The 24,276-nt window shown below is 39.5% G+C and overlaps 1 protein-coding gene across 4 annotated transcripts in view; it reads left to right on the plus strand.

The window, feature by feature from the left end:
* Nucleotides 1-24,276, plus strand: part of pcdh7b (protocadherin 7b) — a 246,058-nt gene that overhangs the window by 127,811 nt on the left and 93,971 nt on the right. For 2 of the 4 annotated variants that reach the window (XM_060916553.1, XM_060916636.1), the window contains exon 2: nucleotides 1,598-1,790. The exons of 1 other annotated variant lie outside the window; for it this stretch is intronic. In XM_060916553.1, coding sequence (XP_060772536.1) covers nucleotides 1,598-1,790 — 193 coding nt within the window. Of the gene's footprint in view, nucleotides 1-1,597; nucleotides 1,815-24,276 lie in introns of all 4 variants that reach the window. One more of the 4 variants, XM_060916460.1, reaches the window with a different exon arrangement.

Below are 24,276 nucleotides of genomic sequence, written 5' to 3' on the forward strand. Positions count from 1 at the left end.
GTGCAAGAGTCAGTAGTTTAATTACAAGGCTACAATAGTACTCATTAAAGCATCAGAATTTAATTTTCTCTCTGCAGATGAATCTCTCTCTCTCTGTATGTTTCTTGTTTCTTCTCTGAGTCAACTGACCGTATAATACAAGTCTAAAATCCTTAAGCAGCTCTCTCTTTCAGTCATTGTGAGTCAGCCACATGGTGCCTCTGTGGAAGTCCTTGACTGCAGCCTACAAGAGCATCAACAAAGCATTATCACACTCATCTTGCCCAACTTGTCCACCTACATACATCTGCACTTGTATCAACTTGTTTGTTTATCAAGGGTGAACCTCTTGCATTATTTTACTGGAAAGCTGAAAAAGATGACCAGGATTCTTCTTTACCCATGCTTATATATAACTTATTTTAGCGGTAGGTCCTGTGGCGAATAGATATCGAGGGCTGTTCTTTTTCTTCCAGTTATTCCTCTGTGGTTCTGGAGAGGAGTGGAAAGGATTGTGCATGCCTGACGCTACTCCATCTCATCATCTCTTTTCTTTACCATGTTTCTTGAGCCGAGGCAACCTGCTGAGTTTTGAATTGATGGAACACAATATGATAGTGGAGACTAGTGAAAGCAAGGAAAAAAAAACTAAACTTTTTGTAAAGCTCTCAGCCAAAATAGTTTATATAAGCTGCTGCTTTATCAGTTTATACATTGTCCTTATGTTTTTGTCTGTGTGGGGTGGGGGTGATCGATGCACTTCCATACATTTATTCCTGTGAGACCATGTTTTCTTTATAATGCTCTATGTATTTGCACGAATATGTGTGTCTATACATGTGTGTATATGTGCTCATGAACATACCACTTGTTTATTTGCCTGTAGCAATGTATTCCATCCTATCTTCCCCCTGAGATCCTATCCACTCCCCGTGTCCTGTTTTTGTTATAAAGTAAACCATGCAAGGAGACCTGAGCGTCCTTCAGACCTCCCCAGCTATATTTAACACCTCTACACCAAGCGTGGCATGTCTACTTAATCCTGAGAGTTTTCAACTCATATTCCCAAGACCCTTACATGTGACAATTACTGCATAAGTCATTAATATTGTAGTTTTTTTTCTTCCCCCATCCTTTTTGCTACTTTAGTAAACTGGTCAACATTAATCTTCCTTCCGCAGAGCTCCCAAAGTGCAGTGCTGTGTCAGGAAACAGCCTAGATAGTACATTTACTTGTGTAATTATATAGGCCAGAGGTTTCAAACTCAAGACCTGAAGGGCTAGTATGTACACAGGTTTTCACTATGGCCTTCTATTAAGCACAAATTTGGTGTTTTAATTACAGAGGCTTGAAATGTTCAAATGATGCCCTTCCTTAACTGTAGGAAGTAAAATTAAATAGATAAATAAATAAACAAATAAACAACCTTGCATTTACTGACCCCTCAAGGCTTGAGGTTGAGACCTATTATTTAGGATTAAACCCTAAAATAATTTAAGCAAGTTAAGATCCAGCAAGACACCCCAGAATACGCTCTTCTTCCTTAAATAAAATAAACCTTCCTTGCATCTTGGAGCTCCTCAGTCCAGTGACTCGCAGCACTCTGTTCTCTTATAGCCATTCCGCCGAGTGACGTTCTCGGTGGTGAGCCAGCCCCAGGACCCTCACCAGGGCTCTCTGCAGAGCTGCTACGACAGCGGCCTTGACGAGTCGGAGACGCCGAGCAGCAAGAGCTCCACAGGCCCCCGGCTTGGAGCCCTCCCCCTCCCTGAGGATGCCTATGAGAGGACCACGCCGGATGGCAGTGTCGGTGAGGCAGAGCATATGGAAAATGGTAGGGGCAAACACAAAAAGATAAGCCAAAGCCTAAAAAAAAAGAGCTCAATCAGATTTTCGGTGACAAATGAGACCCCAACGAATGTGGCGAGACACACACACCACCAGGAAAGATTGAATAAAATGAGGGAGGCCAGATCTCTGGGGTAATAAAATGAACATTAACCTCGGGAAAGCTAGCAGAAGTACAACACCTGAGCTCATATACAGTAAGTACACAGACATTTGATACAATGGGGCTTTGTACGTCCATACTTGTGCCTTTTTTTCCCCGCTTATCACTGTATTTTGTTTGCAAGCTAAAACGTGTACTGGCCTTGTCAGCTGTCATGTTAGCGTCTGTACATCATCAAGGTAGCTGTATTAAAATTTAGCAGAAATCTGCTTTAACAAGTTCAGAGCTTATTTAGTCTTTGACTCATTTATGGTTTGACTGAAATCTTAGACAAAGCTAAATAAATCAATTAAAAGACTAATACATTTGATTCAAATATTTTTTAAAGTACCTTTAACAAAACACACAGCAGCTTTACAGAGATCCAGATGAAGATATAGATCCAGAATAACTAAGCCAGAGGAAACAGTGGAAAGGGAAAACTTCCTGATAGGACATAAGGAAGAAACCTTGAGAGGAAGCAGACTCAAAACCAGACCACTCTAGGTGGCAGGGTACAGTTATTAAACAAACAAACAAATAAATAAATAAATACAATTTTTATAGCATTTTTTTAAAACCAAGATTGTAGAAAATTGTTTCAAACTTGTCAAGCATGCAACTAGTATAGCTCCAACTAATATATCTGTCACAGTCTGTTGTGTCAAATGTGCCCATTTGATACAGATGCACAGTAAGTCCATTGTCTCTGCAAACGGTTTGTTGTTCTGGAATCAGTGCTGAGTTTAGTTCAAGGCTTTCAAAAGAGATGAAATGATATTACTTAGGTATGTTGTGTTTTATCACTTAAATTAGAAGCTGATCTCTCATTGACATTGCCTGCCAGCTTTTCTTTTTTTAAATGCTCAGGCCAGTGACATTTCTGACACTGTCAGTAGGACCATTGTTCTCAGTCTGGTATGCAGCAAAAGGTCTGTTTGCTAAAGCTATCCTGGTGACATCAGATACTTTAATAGTAACACATTATTTTTTGTTTGAAGTCAGTCTACCATTTTCTTTACAATGCAGACCTCTTATGCACTACTTTTATCTGTTCATCAAAATGCTTCATATTATTACTAGAGAGGAAAGAATGTCTTACATTACCAAAGGCTTTATTGTCCTCAATAACTGATAATTGAACTTACTCCATAAATAATTTCTCAAGGCCTTCTTTTTATCCAGGTGTGTTTTAAGGCCAAAAGATGTTAGTGTCTCCCCATGATGAGGAGGAATTAAAGTGTGCTGTTGGTGAAAAGAGGAGAATTTGATTTGTAACCTTGGCTTTTGGAGAACACTGGCCTAAATGTAGATTAAATGGGCTTGGCAGGGGAAAATTGTGTTAACCTAGTCTGTGTGTAAGATATAGAGATTTGTCCTCTGGGCAATATTTCGGCTCACACTCAAACAATGCCAGGCCAAATTTGCAGCAATTACAATCCTCCTACAATTCAGATTGGGCTTAAAGTAATTGAGCAGAGGAGGATCAATAACAGAGTGGTAGATTAGAGAAAAATAGGAGAATATGAAGGGGAAAAGCTTGCATATAATGTATATCTTAAATATTTAACTTTAAAGCTCAAATGTTTAACTCGTGCTAAGAAACTGACTTGAACTTATGATGCAAAATTTACTTTACATGTAAGGTCATTCAGTCAATGTAACTGCTGAGTACATTCTCTCTGATGCATAATCTTACTGTTAAAATATAAACTATAAATTTATAGAGGTTCTCCTTAGTATTAATTAGTTATAATATAAAAACAGGATTGGAATTGTCTTTATTGCAAATATATATGAAAGTATGTTTCTAGATACAGTATATAGATGCATACTTTCTTCTGTCTTCTCTCTTCCCACTATCTCACAGTCACCCTATACTAAATCTGTCTGTCTCCATTTTCCATTTCTTTTATCATTTATGAACTTTCAAGGTCAGAAACAGGCAAACAGATGTATAGGTTTTCTAATAAATAAGAATCTGCTCACCCCACTATACCCAGTCTTTAGAAGGAAGTGGGTGTGTTTGTATGTATGTAAAGTTCAGATGAAATACCGGGAGAAGTGCAAGTGTGTGTGTGGGGGGGGGGGGGGGGGGGACTGAACAAAAGCCAAAGGTTGAATGGAAAAGGAGCATGTTTAATTCAGTACATAGTTGGCAATAACTTACACAGTCAATATTGTTAGAAGCTGAAACTTGATTTTTTTTTCTCAGTACAAGGTACACACAGTATTATCACACCTCCTTCCTTGACACACATGGTTTGAAATGAAATGATTTAACCAGGAGTCTCAATAAGGTGTAGTTGGCCAGGCCTGTTGTGACCTGCCCAGTAGAACCCTGGTTTGTAAGCGAGATAACAGGAGTAGTTTTTCTACCGTTTACCAAGCACAGTATAAATCTAGGAAAATATAAGTCAAACATGCTTCTGTTGAAACCCAGGTTACCTCATCCATTACACAGCTTGCAAGGACAATAAAATTATTTTTAAAAAAATGCTAATATTTTTATAAACTGATGCACTGATTTTGCTAGGCTAGTAATGGACCATTTCAAATAATTTATGACATTAAATGTAACTGATTACTTAATGACATTCTCTACATGTTCAAATCAGGCATAACATATTAACAATATTATCATTGTTGAAAGAACCAATCATTCTACCAATTAAGTTACTAACTGAGAAGTATTATCCATATCTACAGTCATCATGAAATACATACTCATCCCAATTTACTAGACACACACTGTTAAAACATTTCCACTAATTCCATCTGACCATTTGATCCTTTTAGCCTGTACGTATGTTTAAAATCATATCTATAACAGGATACCATTGTGAAAAGGAAGTGTCATTTTTGTAGCATTTGTTCTCTCGCTAGATGGTTTCTAAGACAGTATTCTCAAAGAAAGTTTTATTCTATAGTATAATTTCCCAGGTCTTTTTTTTTTTAGGAGTCAGAACCTTGGTGGTGCTAAAGAGTCCATTTGCTGGAGTTTGATTCACTTTAGTTCAGGAGGATATGAATAAATGAATATAACAATGAATAAAAAGACACTTCAGGTCTTAAAGTAATGATGGATGTCATTTCTCTTTCCTTAGTTGAGCAGTTCTTGACATAATAGGGATTAATTGGTATAATTGATATAATAGTCCTGTGAAATGGGATTATTTATTGTATTTTTATTATTTACTATTTGATCTCAAATGTATGAAAAAGGCAAGAAATTCCACTAATTAACTTTTGACGAGACACACCTGTTAATTGAAAAGCATTCCAGGTAACTACCCCAGTCTTGGACTGTCCTCTGGACTCCATTGAGGTGGTGGGTGAGAGGAGGATGTTAGCCAAGCTGACCTCAATCATGGATAACCCCTCTCACCCCCTACATGAGGCTGTGGGGGCTTTAAGCAGCTCTTTTAGTAGTAGAGTGCTACACCCATGGTGTAAGAAGGAGAGATACCGCAGATCATTCATACCTACTGCTGTCAGACTGTATAACATCCACAACTTGTAACGTAGCACCAATAACCTGTTTGTCGTTTAATTTGCACTACTTCACCACTACTACCTCTGCCATCTCTCATCGATGCAATTATTATGTACAATAATATAGGCCCTCAACTATTTTTGTACATACTTATATATATATATTATTTATGTATATATGTGTGTATATATACAGAGTCTACCTGTAATGTGCAATTTTTCCGAGCCTCTCAATAAGGCAATTTTTCGATACTTTTTCACAGTAGATAATGCAAATAGCCCTCTGTATTTAATCCTTCATTTGTCTAATTTTTATTTCAGTTTTATTTGTTATCTGTTTGACATTTTCTTGCTACTGTAACATGTGAATTTCCCCGATGTGGGATGAATAAAGTGAATCTAATCTAATCTAATCTAATCTAATCTAATCTAATCTAATCTAATCTAATCTAATCTAATCTAATATAATATAATATAATATAATGAAGCTGGGTAACATGATGCCATTAGTGTGCAAAGCGTCATCAAGGTCAATGCTGGCTACTTTGAAGAATCTAAAATATTAAACAAATTTTGTCTTTTTATTTTTTAACCACATAATTACCTCCAACAATTTTGTTATAAGAGGTTATGTTTTCACCTTCATTTGTGTGTTTGTTTGACTTTTCCCAACATAACTCAAAGTAATGAATGGATTTTGATTAAATTTTGAGGAAAGGTGGGCCACGGGCCAAGAAACAATTGATTAGATTTTTAGGCAAATCTTGATATGTATGTGGATCCCGGATTTTTTTTGACTGTTCCAAATGTAACTCAAAAATTAGTGAAATAATTTTGATGAACTTTGCTGTACAGCTTTAGGATTATCTTAGGTTAAAGTGATTTGATTTTGATAATGTGTGGCTTGAGGTATGCACTCTACTGAGTGCCCTTCAAGTTCCACATATAATCCATATGTTATTTAATACTTTTGATATCTTCAGTGTTGTTTTACAATGTAGAAAATAGTCAAAATACAGAAATACTTACAGTGGTGCTTGAAAGTTTGTGAACCCTTTCGAATTTTCTATATTTCTGCATAAATATGACCTAAAACAACATCAGATTTTCACACAAGTCCTAAAAGTAGATAAAGAGAACAGACTTAAACAAATGAGACAAAAATATTATACTTGGTCATTTATTTATGGAGGAAAATAATCCAATATTACATATCTGTGAGTGGCAAAAGTATGTGAACCTTTGCTTTCAGTATCTGGTGTGACACCCTTGTGCAGCAATAACTGCAACTAAACGTTTCTGGTAACTGTTGATCAGTCATGCACACTGGCGTGGAGGAATTTTAGCCCTTTCCAACATACAGAACAGCTTCAACTCTGGGATGTTGGTGGGTTTCCTTGCATGAACTGCTCGCTTCAGGTCCCTCCACAACATTTTGATTGGATTAAGGTCAGGACTTTGACTTAGCCATTCCAAAACATTAACTTTATTCTTCTTTAATCATTCTTTGGTAGAACAACTTGTGTTCTTAGGGTTGTTATCTTGCTGCATGACCCACTTTCTCTTGAGATTCAGTTCATGAACAGATGTCCTGATATTTTCCTTTAGAATTCGCTGGTATAATTCAGAATTCATTGTTCCATCAATGATGGCAAGCCATCCTGGCCCAGATGCAGCAAAACAGGCCCAAACCATGATACTACCACCACCATGTTTCACAGACGGGATAAGGTTCTTATACTGGAATGTAGTGTTTTCCTTTCTCCAAACATAATGCTTCTCATTTAAACCAAAAAGTTCTATTTTGGTCTCATCAGTCCACAAAACATTTTTCCAATAGCCTTCTGGCTTGTCCACATGATCTTTAGCAAACTGCAGACAAGCAGCAATGTTCTTTTTGGAGAGCAGTGGCTTTCTCCTTGCAACCCTGCCATGCACACCATTGTTGTTCAGTGTTCTCCTGATGATGGACTCATGAACATTAACATTAGCCAATGTGAGAGAGGCCTTCAGTTGCTTAGAAGTTACCCTGGGATCTTTTGTGACCTCTCCGACTATTACACGCCTTGCTCTTGGAGTGATCTTTGTTGGTCAACCACTCCTGGGGAGGGTAATAATGGTCTTGAATTTCCTCCGTTTGTACACAATCTGTCTGACTGTGGATTGGTGAAGTCCAAACTCTTTAGAGATGGTTTTGTAACCTTTTCCAGCCTGATGAGCATCAACAACGCTTTTTCTGAGGTCCTCAGAAATCTCCTTTGTTTGTGCCATGATACACTTCCACAAACATGTGCTGTGAAGATCAGACTTTGATAGATCCCTGTTCTTTAAATAAAACAGGGTGCCCACTCACACCTGATTGTCATCGCATTGATTGAAAACACCTCTCTAATTTCATCTTCAAATTAACTGCTAATCCTAGAGGTTCACATACTTTTGCCACTCACAGATATGTAATATTGGATCAATTTCCTCAATAAATAAATGACCAAGTATAATATTTTTGTCTCATTTGTTTAACTGGGTTCTCTTTATCTACTTTTAGGACATGTGTGAACATCTGATGATGTTTTAGGTCATATTTATGCAGAAATATAGAAAATTCTAAAGGGTTCACAAAATTTCAAGCACCACTGTATGAATGAGCAGGGGTGCCCAAACTTTTGACTCTTACTGTAAATCTGATCCTGTAATGTTTCTTAACAAGAATGTTATATTTTCAAGTTGAGTCAAATCTGACAGTAAAATCTGTCTGCAGTGTGTGAAAATTTGAGCCTGCCATTTTAACAACTTAATTTGCAGTTAAATCTACAAAACAAGTATCACATGCATAACCTATATTGGAACAATGGTCACAATTTTGCATGTAGAAAACTTGAACTAAAATATAACATGATTAGTGGTATCAGGTGATTTATAACTGTGAATCAGAAGGCACAGATGTGTATCATTATTAGCTCTATTAATGCTCCGTAATGTGTGCATTTATTTATAAGAGGCACCACAGCATGCTGACCTAGATGCAGAGTCTTGGACAGACTGGCTATTCAAGCTATTCAATATGAACTTATGCCAGGTCTGATTTTATATTGTATTCATATTCATCGTGTTCAGTTAATTTCCTTCCATGTTTTCTTTATGCAAAATAAGCAGGGGTTTTTTTTGTTTGTTTGTTTTGGATTTTTTGGTCAGGATAGAAACTCACACACATTTCTAAGTAAAGCTTTAATTAAATCTGACTTCTGTTAATCCAACCAAATATATGTTCTAAAATAAATGAAAACTTTACAATAAGTAACATTCACTTCACTGTAGGTAGAATATTTTGATTTTTTACCCAATTATGGTTAGAAAACAGCATAAATAAGAAATATAGAGCATGGTTTCATGCCTTTTTTTTTTTTTTAGCAACCACTAAAAATATCCTGTAACTCAGGTTCAATGAAATTTATTCTTCCCCCTTCTATGTGTTATTTTTTTTTCTCCAACCTTGGACAGCACTTTCCATCCTGAGATCGTCCACAGATCTTGGATTGCCTGTTGAATGCTTTCATTTTATTGGATCACTATATGCATAATCTGCAGAAATAAAGGCATGTTTTATCGACATTAAATGTAGATGAGAATAAAATGGGTTGTTGGATGCATATGATATTGCATATGAGTTTATTTAAATAAGGGGTTAGTTTGCATGAGCTTGATTCCATGCAGTTGCACTCAAAGGATTTTGATGGCATTCTTAAATGGCATGGAGATTTGTTTAGATGTCATTCTATGCAATCAGATCTATGCTCAAGTCCACGCAACTTTGATGAATAAGTTAAAAAAAAGTCTATTAAACTATAGTCAGCCCCTATGGCTCTCTCTCCCACTCTCTCTCTCTCTCTCTCTCTCTCTCTCTCACACACACACACACACACACACACAGGAGATGGTTGAAATGCCATCACTTGAAAGCTGGAAATTGTAAACCTCTGTAATTGTGCTCATTATATGTTTGGAAGATGCATGTAATTAAGATCCTGTTGAGTTGTGTGACTTGTGTGTTAGGGTTTAGATGTGTGTGTGTGTGTGTGTGTGTGAGAGAGAGAGAGAGAGAATTGCAAGATTAAGGTCAGGAAAGGAACAGAGAGTCTCTCTAATGAGGAGACCCTGCTGTGAAAAGGATGGATCTACATCACACACACACACACACACACACACACACACACACAGGTAACAACTTTTCCTCGTGCAGACCAAAATGGTACATATTAGTTCAAGTTAGTTTACACTCTTTCCTTGCATCTCTGTCTGTCTGTCTGTCTGTCTTTCTCTCTCTCTCTCTCTCTCAGTCTCTATGGTGAGCTCATGCACATGCTCTCCTACATATTTTTCTCGCTTCCCTTTTCAAGGGTACAGTTTTAACTTTATGGTCCTTGGCCTCTACAGATCTTTGTCATTGTGACCCCAACAAAAAGGGGAAAAAAATCTGCTGAATTTTTCAGTGGGGGATTTGGAGTTGCCTGGCCAAGCATATGGCGCAGAGAACCATAACCTTCTCAAGGGTACAATAACCCAGCATAAGATCCTCTGTGAACTCAGAAACTTTGTCATTTCTGGCCACTGCTCAGTTTTCTTCATTGAAGCTTATTATTTAAACAGAACATGTCAGATGTCATGCGGTCTGAGAAGTGAACCCACAAAAAATGGTGCCAATAAATTTTGAAAAGCTACTTTTAAGCTTTTTTAAATGTCTTGCTCAGAGGCATCATCATAATTAGTATAGTTATTAATATGTATCCACATTTTCTTCCTTCTTTCTTTCCAAGTATTCCCCTGATATTATATTGAGCATGTTACAGCATGCATAAATATTAGATATACTATATTTCCATATATACTATATTTCCATGTTTATTTATTTATATGTGACATTTTTATGAGAATAAACATTTTAATGTAATAAGCATAAGTAAAAGGGCTTTTCTAGTATGGTTTCTAGATGCTTTGCCTCACAAACAGATTAAGGAAGTGAAAAAGGAAAGCTGTAGGAAAATAACGCTTTCTCCATGCTGCATTTGAGGATCTGGTTCCAAAAGGCCAGATGGCAATGCAAGTGGCGTTTAATTAAAGCTATTCATATTTCCAAAAAGCCCATGAGCACCACAATGCAATAAGCCAGGTCTTCTTTTACACAACTCAGGTGGGGACAATAACTGTACAGAGAATTAGAGTTATAGTTCTATTTGTTTTCTTATTGATGCTTAACCTTAGCTGAGCATCTTATATCTAACTACAACATATGAGCCATGTGGCAGAACCCAGATGTTACCAGCTGATTGATATGAGGAAATCATTATGTTTATGATCTTAAAGGATGCTTAATTTTGTTTCAGTGAAGACCACTGAGGGTCATTCACATGGTTTCTAATTCAAATGTATAGTGCCTTGCATAATTATTCATCCCTTCCTGAACTTTCCCATAGTTTGCAGTGTTACAACCCAGAACTGAAAATTACTTAATTGGGATTATACCATATGTCATGAATCTTGACAAAGTAGGGTTTAATACTGAAGCGTGTGTGTGTGTGTGTTGGGGGGGGGTGTTCAACATTCATTATCTATACCGCTTATCTGTAAGGATCATGGGGAAACTGGAGGCAATCCAAACAGACTTCGAGGGAGAGGTGGGATTTACCTTGGGCAGGTCGCCAATCTATCAGAGACGAGCAACAATTCACACTCACATTCACACCTATGGGCAATTTAGGCCCTGTCCACACGGCAACGGATTCAGGTGACTCCGATACAATTGCTTAACGTTTAGGCCTGGCGTCCACATGGCACCGGCATTTTGGGTGCCCAAAACGCAATCTTTTTGAGAACGGGTTCCAGAGTGGAAAGATCTGGCAACGTTGCCGTTGTGAAGTCGTCTGGATGAGTAGAACGGATTTGTTTATGATGACGTCACAACCACATGACTGTGAGTGCTTCATGCCGGGTAGAAGTGTAACGAATATCACCAGGATATCACCAGGAAAAAGCCTTACAGAGCACTAGTGAGAGTGAAACACGAGCTTGGATATTATTATTATTATTATTATTATTATTATTATTATTATGTTCAGTGTTAGTTCACAGTAGTAATGCAAGAAGCAGAATAGTGACAGTAATAGTGAAGCAAAAACATGCAATTGTACAAACACTGCAGCTCTACAGCAAAATATTCATTTATGAAATAGTCTGATTCTTAACACCAGTAGTGCCAATGATCTTCTCATTGCAATGCGATGCGAGTTGTCAACAAATCCTATAACTTGGTTCATGAAACGCGCTTACAAAATATTTTCACTGTGAATATTTATTGTGTAATGGTGCAAAGTGAGAGAGAGAGAAAGAGAGAGAGAGAGAGAGAGACTCTGCCCTTAGGGCAGAGTCAATCCCGCCAGCAAAAATAGGGGAAAAAAGGAGCGATCTCACCTCTTCAGATGTTGGTTTTAGTCCTACAGTACATTCCTCAAAAAGGGCGTAGAGGAGCAAATTAATCCATCAACGTGTAGTATTCAATTTATTCCGGACCATTAAAGACACCGCCTTCCGCGTAGAATCATACGTCATCCTCGCCGCCATATTGGATAGGTCAAAGCGGAGAATAAAGATTCATGCGCTGCCTTTAACTGTACCAACAGGTTTACCGTCCAAACGAGATCACATGGGATTACCTTTCACAGGTGAGAAACAACAAATTAATCCATCAACGTGTAGTATTCAATTTATTCCAGACCATTAAAGACGCCGCCTTCCGCGTAGAATCATACGTCATCCTCGCTGCCATATTGGAAAGGTCAAAGCGGAGAATAAAGATTAGCTGCGTTTAACTGTACCAACAGGTTTGCCGTCCAAACGAGATCACATGGGATTACTTTTCACAGGTGAGACTGGAAAAATACTTTTCATTGTATTTGGTCATTATAATGTAATTTTACGAACAGATTTTCCTGACTTTGTGGCTAATATGAAGTCTCGCGCATAATAGTTTATGCGCATGCGTCCTTACTTCTTCTATTGTTCTGGTGTCTCCGAAGGGACCGTCTTACAGCGCCCCTAGAGGTGTGGCATGTGTATTGCATCGTTTTCAGCAAGCGTTGCGTTGCCATATGGACCTGATATTTTACTGATCGTTGCCCATTTGGACGCGATATATTTTTAAATAACATCTCGTTGCCGTTTTCGTGTGGATGTAGCCTTAGAGTAGCTAGTTGACCTAATCCACATGTTTTTGAAATCTGGGAGGAAACTGGAGCACCTGGAGGAAACCCAGACAAACACAAGGAGACTCCACACAGAAAGGCCTCCGTTAGCCATGAGGTTTGAACCCAGAAACTTCTTCCTGTGAGGCAACAATGTTAACCACTGAACCACCCAGGGATCAATGTCCATCCATCCATCCATCCATCCATCCATCCATCCATTTTCTTCCACTTTTCTGAAGTCAGGTCACAGTGGCAGCAAGCTAAACAGGGTATTCCAGGTGCCCCTCTCCCCAGCAATGCTTTCCAGTTCTTCCTGGGGGATCCCAAGGCACTCCCAGGCCAGATGAGATATATAATCTCTCCAGCATGTTCTGGGTCTACCGCGAGGTCTCCTCCCAGTTGGACATGCCCAGAAAACTTCCAAGGGAAGGCACCCAGGAGGCATCCTAATCAGATGCCCAAACCACCTCAGCTGACTCCTTTTGACATGAAGGTGCAGCGGCTCTACTCCAAGATCCCTCCAGATGTCTGAGCTCTGCATCCTATCTCTGAGGGTGAGCCCAGCCACCCTCTGGAAAAAGCTAATTTCAGCCACCTGTATCCGTGATCTCATCCTTTCAGTCATTCCCCAAAGCTTATGACCATAGGTGAGGGTTGGAACGTAGATTGACATGGTAAATCGAAAGCTTTGCTTTCTGGCTCAGCTCCCTTTTCACCATGACAGACCAGTACAACGCCCGCATTACTGCTGACGTCACCCCAATCCACCTGTCCATCTCATGCTCCATTTTGCCATCACTTGTGAACAAGACCCTGAGATACTTGAACTCCTTCACTTGGGACAGCAACTCAGTCCCAACCCGGAGGGAGCACTCCACCATTTTCCAGCAGGGATCAACATATTTTCAAAAAATATGTTCAACTAGAAAGCATAAAACTGGTGATTGCATAAGTAATAAAATGCTCCAACCCCCCTCAGTTTGCTGTGAAACCTGTTTATCAATTGCTCTCAGAAGTCATAAAATGAGTTCACCTATAGATAATGAAAGTCTCACATAGTCTGTTTTTGAGTTCCTGAAAGTTTCTGAGGCTCCAGAGTTTCTGAGAGAGCACACCAAAAGAAAAAGCATCAGTAAGACCAAGCAGCTATCAAAACAAGTTTGGGACAAAAAGTTTGGGGAAAATCATTAAAATGTATCAATAAAAATGAAAGAAAATCCCATACTATGAACATCCCATAGCCTGCACCAAATCACATTTTTATGTTATTACTATATATAATTTCATGCCAACACTAACATGTGCCAGATATTATTTTATTCCTTTTTGTAGTCAGTTTTGCGGTGTTTAATTAATTACACCATTAAATATATTATTAGAACATATGGCACAGAAACAGGGGTAAATACTGTCGCATGGCATCACCTAACAACTGCACACTTGGAAAGGGTTGCTTATATGTGTACACGTGCATGCATGTGATAAAATCTGTCTAGAGTTCACACACACAAACACACATGTTTTTATCTTTTCACAGCTGCAGCAGTTGACTAGTAATCTGCATGACCATACAACCCCGATTCCAAAAAAGTTGGGACAAAGTACAAATTGTAAATAAAAATGGAATGCAATAATTTACAACTCTCAAAAATTGATATTGTATTCACAATAGAACATATACAACATATCAAATGTTGAAAGTGAGACATTTTGAAATTTCATGCCAAATATTGGCTCATTTAAAATTTCATGACAGCAACACATCTCAAAAAAGTTGGGACAGGGGCAATAAGAGGCTGGAAAAGTTAAAAGGTACAAAAAAGGAACAGCTGGAGGACCAAATTGCAACTCATTAGGTCAATTGGCAATAGGTCATTAACATGACTGGGTATAAAAAGAGCATCTTGGAGTGACAGCGGCTCTCAGAAGTAAAGATGGGAAGAGGATCACCAATCCCCCTAATTTTGCACCGACAAATAGTGGAGCAATATCAGAAAGGAGTTCGACAGTGTAAAATTGCAAAGAGTTTGAACATATCATCATCTACAGTGCATAATATCATCAAAAGATTCAGAGAATCTGGAAGAATCTCTGTGCGTAAGGGTCAAGGCCAGAAAACCATACTGAGTGCCCGTGATCTTCGGGCCCTTAGATGGCACTGCATCACATACAGGCATGCTTCTGTATTGGAAATCACAAAATGGGCTCAGGAATATTTCCAGAGAACATTATCTGTGAACACAATTCACCGTGCCATCTGCCGTTGCCAGCTAAAACTCTATAGTTCAAAGAAGAAGCCGTATCTAAACATGATCCAGAAGCGCAGACGTCTTCTCTGGGCCAAGGCTCATTTAAAATGGCCTGTGGCAAAGTGGAAAACTGTTCTGTGGTCAGACAAATCAAAATTTGAAGTTCTTTATGGAAATCAGGGACTCCGTGTCAATCGGACTAAAGAGGAGAAGGACAACCCAAGTTGTTATCAGCGCTCAGTTCAGAAGCCTGCATCTCTGATGATATGGGGTTGCATTAGTGCGTGTGGCATGGGCAGCTTACACATCTGGAAAGACACCATCAATGCTGAAAGGTATATCCAGGTTCTAGATGCAACATATGCTCCCATCCAGACGATGTCTCTTTCAGGGAAGACCTTGCATTTTCCAACATGACAATGCCAAACCACATACTGCATCAATTACGGCATCATGGCTGCATAGAAGAAGGGTCCAGGTACTGAACTGGCCAGCCTGCAGTCCAGATCGTTCACCCATGGAAAACATTTGGCGCGTCATAAAACGGAAGATACGACAAAAAAGACCTAAGACAGTTGAGCAACTAGAATCCTACATTAGACAAGAATGGGTTAACATTCCTATCCCTAAACTTGAGCAACTTGTCTCCTCAGTCCCCAGACGTTTACAGACTGTTGTAAAGAGAAAAGGGGATGTCTCACAGTGGTAAACATGGCCTTGTCCCAACTTTTTTGAGATGTGTTGTTGTCATGAAATTTAAAATCACCTAATTTTTATCTTTAAATGATACATTTTCTCAGTTTAAACATTTGATATGTCATCTATGTTCTATTCTGAATAAAATATGGAATTTTGAAACTTCCACATCATTGCATTCCATTTTTATTTACAATTTGTACTTTGTCCCAACTTTTTTGGAATCGGGGTTGTACAGGCCCAAAGAAAACAGCGCATTTGTGGTCTAGGCATTATTCAGAACTGCAAAATGGTGATTTCCCTGTTGATACTGTACAACACCCAAATCATTCCTCAGGTATTAATTTGGCTGGCAGTGAAAAAAAAAACAAAAAATCCAAACATCATCCAAAAGACAAGGATAACTGTCTTCATATCACATGGTTAAGTTGGACTCACCACAGCTGCGAACAACAGTGTGTGAAAATGCATGCTTTTTTTGTCAAGCAGAGCAAAACAGCCTAGGTTTCAGCAGCTGACCTGCTAATGTGGGCCTTTTGAAATGTAGTGAAGTGGCAACTGCCATTCAGGATAAGCACTGTGTTGGTACTGCATGTTCTTTGCCCAGGCTAGTAAGAGAATCCTGTCTTTCACACATGCTAGGTTTTGTTGGCTGTATGAACACAGTTGCAGTTAAAATCTTCCCACCACTGAGCTGATGCACAGCCACACCTTTGAAACCCCCACAGGCACCCACAAACATGTTCTCTCTCTCTCTCTCTCTCTCTCTCTCTCTCTCTCTCTCTCACACACACACACACACACACACACGATTTACTCACACGCACAGACGCACACCCACACGTACCTTAGTCAATAAAATATTGACAGAAATGGTGCCTCTCTGAAGGATATTAAAGTGCAAAGGGGGAGCTCACAGCAGAGCACAGAATGTCAAAGAGATAAAACAGAGAGAAACAAAAGGGAGAGAGATAAAGGGAGAAAAGGAGATTATTACAATCATGGCACACTTCAGCTACACTGAAACAAACTTGTGCTCAGGCTGCCTAAAAATAATATTGACTCTAAATTTGTAAATCATAAAGTCCTAGAACACCAAAGGAACATATGGACATAACAGCACTCCGAGCATCTCATGTTCAGGGGCTATAGCTTTAGTATGGTAAGCATTTCATGGTGAGGAAACATGATTCTAGTAGTGGGTTTTGTATCAATTATTGTGCCAGGAAAAAAAAAAACAGGGAGTGTCCCAGCAATTTTAGGCTGTTAGCAAATTGACTCTATTGAGCATTAGTGAAATTTTCTAGCTACAGCGATATCAACATCTACCAATAGTTTAGCCATAGTATTTGCAACTATTGATGACTTTCTACAGCAATATGTAAAATAATAATAGGGTGGGGGCGGCACGGTGGTGTAGTGGTTAGCGCTGTCGCCTCACAGCAAGAAGGTCCTGGGTTCGAGCCCCGGGGCCGGCGAGGGCCTTTCTGTGTGGAGTTTGCATGTTCTCCCCGTGTCCGCGTGGGTTTCCTCCGGGTGCTCCGGTTTCCCCCACAGTCCAAAGACATGCAGGTTAGGTTAACTGGTGACTCTAAATTGACCGTAGGTGTGAATGTGAGTGTGAATGGTTGTCTGTGTCTATGTGTCAGCCCTGTGATGACCTGGCGACTTGTCCAGGGTGTACCCCGCCTTTCGCCCGTAGTCAGCTGGGATAGGCTCCAGCTTGCCTGCGACCCTGTAGAAGGATAAAGCGGCTAGAGATAATGAGATGAGATGAGATGAATAATAGGGTGGCACAGTGGTTAGCACTGTCACCTCACAGCAAGAAGTTTCTGGGTTCGAGCCCAGTGGCTGCATGGGTTTCCTCCAGGTGCTCCAGTTTTCCCCACAGTCCAAAGACATGCAGGTTAGGCTAATCGGTGGCTCTAAATTGGCTGTAGGTGTGAATGTGAGTGTGAATGGTTGTTTGTCTCTATGTGTCAGCCCTGCGATGATCTAGCGACTTGTCCAGGGTGTACCCCACCTCTTGCCCATAGTCACCTGGGATAGGCTTCAGTTTGCCCGTGACCCTGCACAGGATAAGCAGTTACAGATAATGAATGAATGAATGAATGAATGAATAATATTAATGACAACTTTTTATACATTTAATAATAAAAACTAGTGATATCATAAACTGACATTTTGACATCACTGACATCATCAGAGTCAAATAAACAGTGTTTAAGTTAGTGATTAAGAGTCAGGTTAAGTTTTTTGTGAGAAGACAGCTTGGATCTTTGAATGCTAGACTTAACATTGTCTTACTTCCTGTTTATGTGAGTCATAAAATTTAGGAACAAGTCAAGTTACGTGAAGCTAAACCACTGTTGGTTAGCCAACAGAATGTTGTTTATTTATTTAAGTGTGGTCTATGTGTTGCAGACTATGCTGGCTCCACCTGCAGGCATCTGCACTAACGAATTGAAAAAAAGAAAGAAACGAAAACACAACTTTATTCATCTCACACACTTGTGAAATTTCCTCTCTGCATTTAACCCATCTGAAGCAGTGAACACACACATGCACACACATGAGCAATGAGCACACACACATACCCACAGCAGTGGGCAGCCATGCTAACAGCGCCCGGGGAGCAGTTGGGAGTTCGGTGCCTCACTCAAGGGCACCTCAGCCCAAGGCCATCCCATATTAACCTAACCGCATGTCTTTGAACTGTGGGGGAAACCGGAGCACCCGGAGGAAACCCACGCAGACACGGAGAGAACATGCGAACTCCACACAGAAAGGCCCTCGCCGGCCACTGGGTTCGAAGAACATCGCCACTCAACTACTGGTAAACACCTTAAGATAGAGCATGGCTTCCTAGATGTCCCTGATTTGAGCAATCAATTTATTATTCTACGAAAATGCACTGGGAAGCTGTTTGATTTATGAGATGTTGCTTATCCAAGCAAAAAATCCAAAATTAAACATCCAATCTGATTCCATATATGCTAAGGTTTTTACTTGATTCACTCTGTTGGGACTTGAACTTGAACTGACTCTTAATCACTTACTTAAACACTGTTTATTTTACTCTGATGATAATGTCAGTGATGTTGAAATGTCAGTTTATGATATCTCTAGTTTTTATTATTATTATTATTATTATTATTATGTGTTTGCTTCATATGATTACTTTCACTTTGTGGTAACTTTATGGAGGTGAACGTTGACCGGTGGATTTGTGAGCCAATAGAAAACAAAAGGGTGGGGTACTGTTTGTGCTGTTTATCCTAGGTTAGCCTGTAGCCATCTCATCTACCAATATACACTCAGGGATTTGTGGTAAAATTATCTTTTTTGCCTCCTACGATTTTCTTGTTAGCAGCATTGGCACCTCCTTAGTCAGCTAGCTAGTGTTTCACAGCATATTTAAATATTATGTCAAATAAAACAAATGTTCTCACTATTACAAAATGTGGAACTTATGGGTCAAAATGTATCAATTATAACAAACGAAAATGACTTTATTTTAAATACTATTTCAAATGTAGGAGGCTAGCATCACTGATGCAGAATAAACCAATGGTGCACACACAACAGAAGCCATTTCATTAAAAAATGAGATTGTATTTTATTTTCTATTAATAGACTTTTAATCTTGACTGTTCTTGGAAGCAGTTTCCAAAATTTGAAACATTCTACAACTACTTTGCAGTCAGTACCATGGCTTTAGGAACCTTCACAGACTAGCAAATGTAGTATCACATAAAAAAAGGAATACCATTCTAATTACCTGCAACAATGCTGATTAATAAATGGATTTATGAGAATTTATATGGTGTAAGAGAGTGGGTTCAGTGACATTTACTAAGGCAGAATGCAAACATTAACTGGGATTTTTTTTTTCCTCACTTGCGTCCCTAAGGTTATGGCTAAAATGGTTTTGATTAAGAAAGTATTGAAATGATATTACATTATTTGTGAAAGTTATATTAGGTGAGAGACAGCACATGCCACCAAACATATAGTAATATTCCAATACATTGCATCTGTTAGTCTAGGTGTGCTTACCTCAGGGGCGGCACAGTGGTGAAGTAATTAGCACTGTCACCTCACAGCAAGAAGGTTCTGGGTTTGAGCCCAGTGCCCAACGGGGGCTTTTCTGTGTGGAGTTTGCATTTTCTTCCTTTGTCTGCATGGGTTTCCTCCGGGTGCTCCGGTTTCCCCCACAGTCCAAAGACATGCAGGTTAGGTTAACTGGTGGCCCTAAATTGACCGTAGGTGTAAATGTGAGTGTGAATGGTTGTTTGTCTCTATGTGTCAGCCCTGTGATAACCTGGTAACTTGTCCAGGGTGTACCCCACCTCTTGCCCATAGTCAGCCGGGATAGGCTCCAGCTTGCCCATGACCCTGTACAGGGTAAGCGGTTATGGATAATGGATGGATGGATGATTACCACAGATAAGAATTTCAAAATGTATCCCAAATGAGATGAACAACTACCCCAACATTTGCACTTGGACTTTCATTCTAAAAGAAATTTGAGTAAACTGATGATACTTTTTACTCAGTTAAAAGTGTATCTGAGATATTTGTCATTTATTCTACCTTCTTTCAACCAATATCCATGATATTATTCCAATAGGTTTTTGTCTTCTTGCATTAAAAGTCTGACATCTGAATTTGCTCACCAGTGTGGTGATATATGAAGCCAAATAAGAATTAGCTCTACAAATGAATATATTTTAAGGAAGACAGATGTATTGTCATGTGATGTGTATGCTTCATAACGGTACATAGTTTAAAAGTAGTGTCCATTTTAACTTTGATAAAAATATCTATTATGCTCTGTGAATATTTGCTAATAGGTGTTTGCTTACTTTGGTATGCTGACAAGTTGTGTGTGTGTGTGTGTGTGTGTGTGTGTGTGTGTGTGTGTGTGTGTGTGTGTATACTTCTGCCAAACAGAACTCGAACCTCTGGCGTTTTTAACAGTTCGTTTCGCATTCTGATGTCATGTTGTCACATTTGTTCAGACTGTTCTGTGCTTCCTGCCGCAGGAGTTATGACTCACTGCTCTGTATAACAATGCTCTAGCTGACCCTCGGCTCCATTTAACACTTCAGGGCTTGTCAAAACGCATATAAAAAAGACATGTGGTTGATGCATAAGTGCTATTTACCTTCCTGGCTACAAACCTGAACCTTATTTTAAAGAGATAATGGAATTGCACTACTAATACAACTCAAAGTAGTTCTTGTTATATCATCTTTACATCTTTAAACTGGTCCAGATGGCCAAGAGTAACACACATACAAAATCACTCTTCATGCAGAAACAGAATTTTCATGTAAATGTCTGGGGATTTTGTTGGCTACTTGTTAAACTGACATGACTAAGAGAGTTGCCACTTTACTACACCCCAAACAGCCTGAATTAGTGGTTCAGCTGGTGTCGTTTTGCCCTGCTTGACAAAAAGTGCACGTTTTCACATATAAAGCAGGACCTGGCTCTTTAAATGAATGTGCTCTTATTAGAAACCCAGGCAGGCAGCAAAGCTGGCACAGAGACCTTTCTGATAAATGAAATGCTCGCCATCAGGTTTGTGGTAAGCCTTTGAAGTACCAGCAATCTCATCAGGCATCGGATCTGCTTAATTACTGAGGCACAAATTAAAAAGGATAAAAAAGAGTGAGGGGATTAGATTCCCACTGAGAGATAATGCACAAGAGGCCAAAAAGTCAACTGAGCTCTATCTTGCACCCAAAACACCGTCTCCAGCATCATTAGCTGCATCAGAATGTTCACCATCACCAACAATCACAACAGACATCATCAACCTGTTTTTTTAAATAATTTTATTTATTTATTTATTTAAATCTCAAAGGTGATTGATTTTGTTTGGTTTAGGTTTAATGATAGCTGGAAAGGAATTTTATCTCCTCCTAGTCTTAGTATAGTGCTTTGCCACTCCCTCTGATATAAAACAACTAATGCACTGAGATATTGAGTACACTCTGTATAGAAATGAGCATTCAGGACTAAAAAGTAAGACAATGTGTCATGCTTTATTTCAAAACCAATACCCATCCTCCCTTTTGCACTTTCCTAAACTCTTTTTTTCCCCTTTCACTTATTCAAGTTTCCATTTTTTTGTCTCATGTAAGAGAAAGATGAGAGGGTTCGATACTCAGAAAGACTGAAGGTTGCAAAAACAAAAGCCAACAAAAACTCAGACAGTTGCTTCTTCACTGCTCCCTCAGCAGATGTTGGGGAAGTGAGTGGTGAGACGAGGTGTTGAGTGCAGCTCGGGCTTATGTGTGTTTGCGTGTCACACAGTGGCATATAGCTTAGCCTCACTTCATGTGTCCCAGTATTGGCCCTTTTCCACTACCCTTTTTCAGCTCACTTCAGCTCGCTTCAGCTCACTTCAGCCCGACACGGCTCGCGTTTCGACTACCAAAAAACAGCACGACTCAGCTCGCTTCAGCCCTGCTTAGCCCCTAAAATTCGCACCGTTTTGGAGTGGGGCTGAAGCGAGCCAAACCGTGCCGAGTGAGGCTGGGGGTGTGAGGAGACACTCCCCTGTGCACTGATTGGTGAGGAGGAGTGTCCTCACATGCCCACACACGCCCCGCGAGCACGCTGGGATCTGTAAACACCGTAAACCCGGAAGAAGAAGAATTACGAATTACGAGAATTTCTGAAGCCTTATGCGCCTCGCCTCATCTATACGCTCTTGCCAGTATCTGTTGGCGTTGTCGGTGACAACAAGCCACAGAACCAAGACCAGCAACACTAACGACTCCATGTCCTCCATGTTTATTGTTTACTATCCGGGTCGTGAGACTACCGCTTAAAAGCTCACTGATGTCACTGTTTGCGCCGCCTAACGACATCACGTGACGTCCACCCACTTTCGCTAACTCCACCCAATGTGTCCACCCACTTCCAGCCAGCACGGTTCAGCGCGGTTGTAGTCGAAATGCAACTCCAACAGCCCCACTCAGCTCGACTCAGCACGGCACGGCTCAGCCCGACTCAGCCGCTTTTGTAGTGGAAAGTGTTGCTTTGCTCTCCTAACCAAGTTCGTACCATTCAGCATGACCTTTTTGCCCTTTTCAGTAGTCAATCACAGCAGGCTGACAGAAGCTTCCACTGAACTTAAAGCAATAGTCCTGTGCTTTTTCAACTTATTCTCTAGTCACCAATTCTCTAGTATATATGCAGTTACCACAGACAAGATTTATGACAGTGTAGTGAGAAAACAACTGCCCCAAGACTTCTACTCTTAGACTTCCATCAAAAGTGAATTCTGAGTAAACACATTTTCTGTTCTGTACTCAGGATAAAATTTCATATGTGATGACCAAAGATTCCAAAAACACATTTGTCATATAATATATTCAAACTGAACCACACTGAAAACTGATGAAATAAAAAAAAAGCTGCTGATATTCAATTGAAAGAAGTTTTTTTTTCTTTTCTTTCTTTTTGCACTGCAAGTCTGCCACTGAACTCTGAAATTGTCAATCAGTGTGCACAAGGTTAAAGGAGAATCAGCCAGACAAATAGAACAAACACCTGACAATTTGGGGAATTATTTTCAGTGTCACTTCTTGTCTAAAGCCTGTTATGAGGTGAATTTTCATTGGCATACAATTATTGAAATGTCATGCTTCCATGATGACAAATTTCATTCAGGCTTCCCAACGTCATGTCTCCTGCTGTGCTTCTAATTCAGCAATGCAGACCTTGTATACAAAACAAAGGAAATTCACAAACCACCAACGAACAGACAGGAATGTCTTAGATCTCAGATGATGGATGTGTTTTGGCTAAAAAATGCATTGATACCAATACTTCTACCAGCTATCTGTCTGATAATATGTTCATTTAGTCATAGTCATATTCATTATTAAAAAATAAATTAATAAAACAAACAAACAAAAAAACAACACGACACCACATTCTGAAACCTCGTGATACTATGTGATGTAAGCCTAGTGTATTTTAGTGTGCTAATGAACAAACAGTGCAAAATAATGGTGATCTGGATCTTTTTTCACAATAAACAGTGGCAATAAAAGTAAAAGAGGATGCAAATTGTGCTTTGTGAAAATGTCAAAATGAGGCAATACAGTGCCTTCCTACGATACAAGTAACCTGATAAAACATTTTCCAGCCATCCATTACCTATAGTGCTTATTTGTCAAGGTCGTGGGTGAGCTAGAGCTCACTTCAGGCCAATCTATTGCAGGCCTAACACAGAGACGAGTTCACAATCACGTCCACACCAATGGGCAATTTAGAGTAGCCAGTTGACCTAACCCCCATGTCTTTGGAATGTGAGAGGAAACTGGAGCATGCAGAGGAAACCCACGCAGGTATGAGCAGAACATGCAAACTCCACACAGAAATCCCTCAGTCAGCAGCAAGGTTTGAACCCAGAACTTTCTTGTTATGAGATGACAACCTCTGCACCACCGTGCTGCCCATTGTAACATTTTATGGTGTTTAAATAGTATCTTTTTTTGAGAGCGAGAGAGAGAGAGAGAGAGAGAGAGAGAGAACAAAAGGCTGGCTGATTTGAGTGTGTGAAGCAGTATTAGCAAACATGGTTATTAAAAATCTGCACCAGGT

This window comes from Neoarius graeffei, chromosome 1, assembly GCF_027579695.1.
Source record: "Neoarius graeffei isolate fNeoGra1 chromosome 1, fNeoGra1.pri, whole genome shotgun sequence".
Taxonomy (NCBI): domain Eukaryota; kingdom Metazoa; phylum Chordata; class Actinopteri; order Siluriformes; family Ariidae; genus Neoarius; species Neoarius graeffei.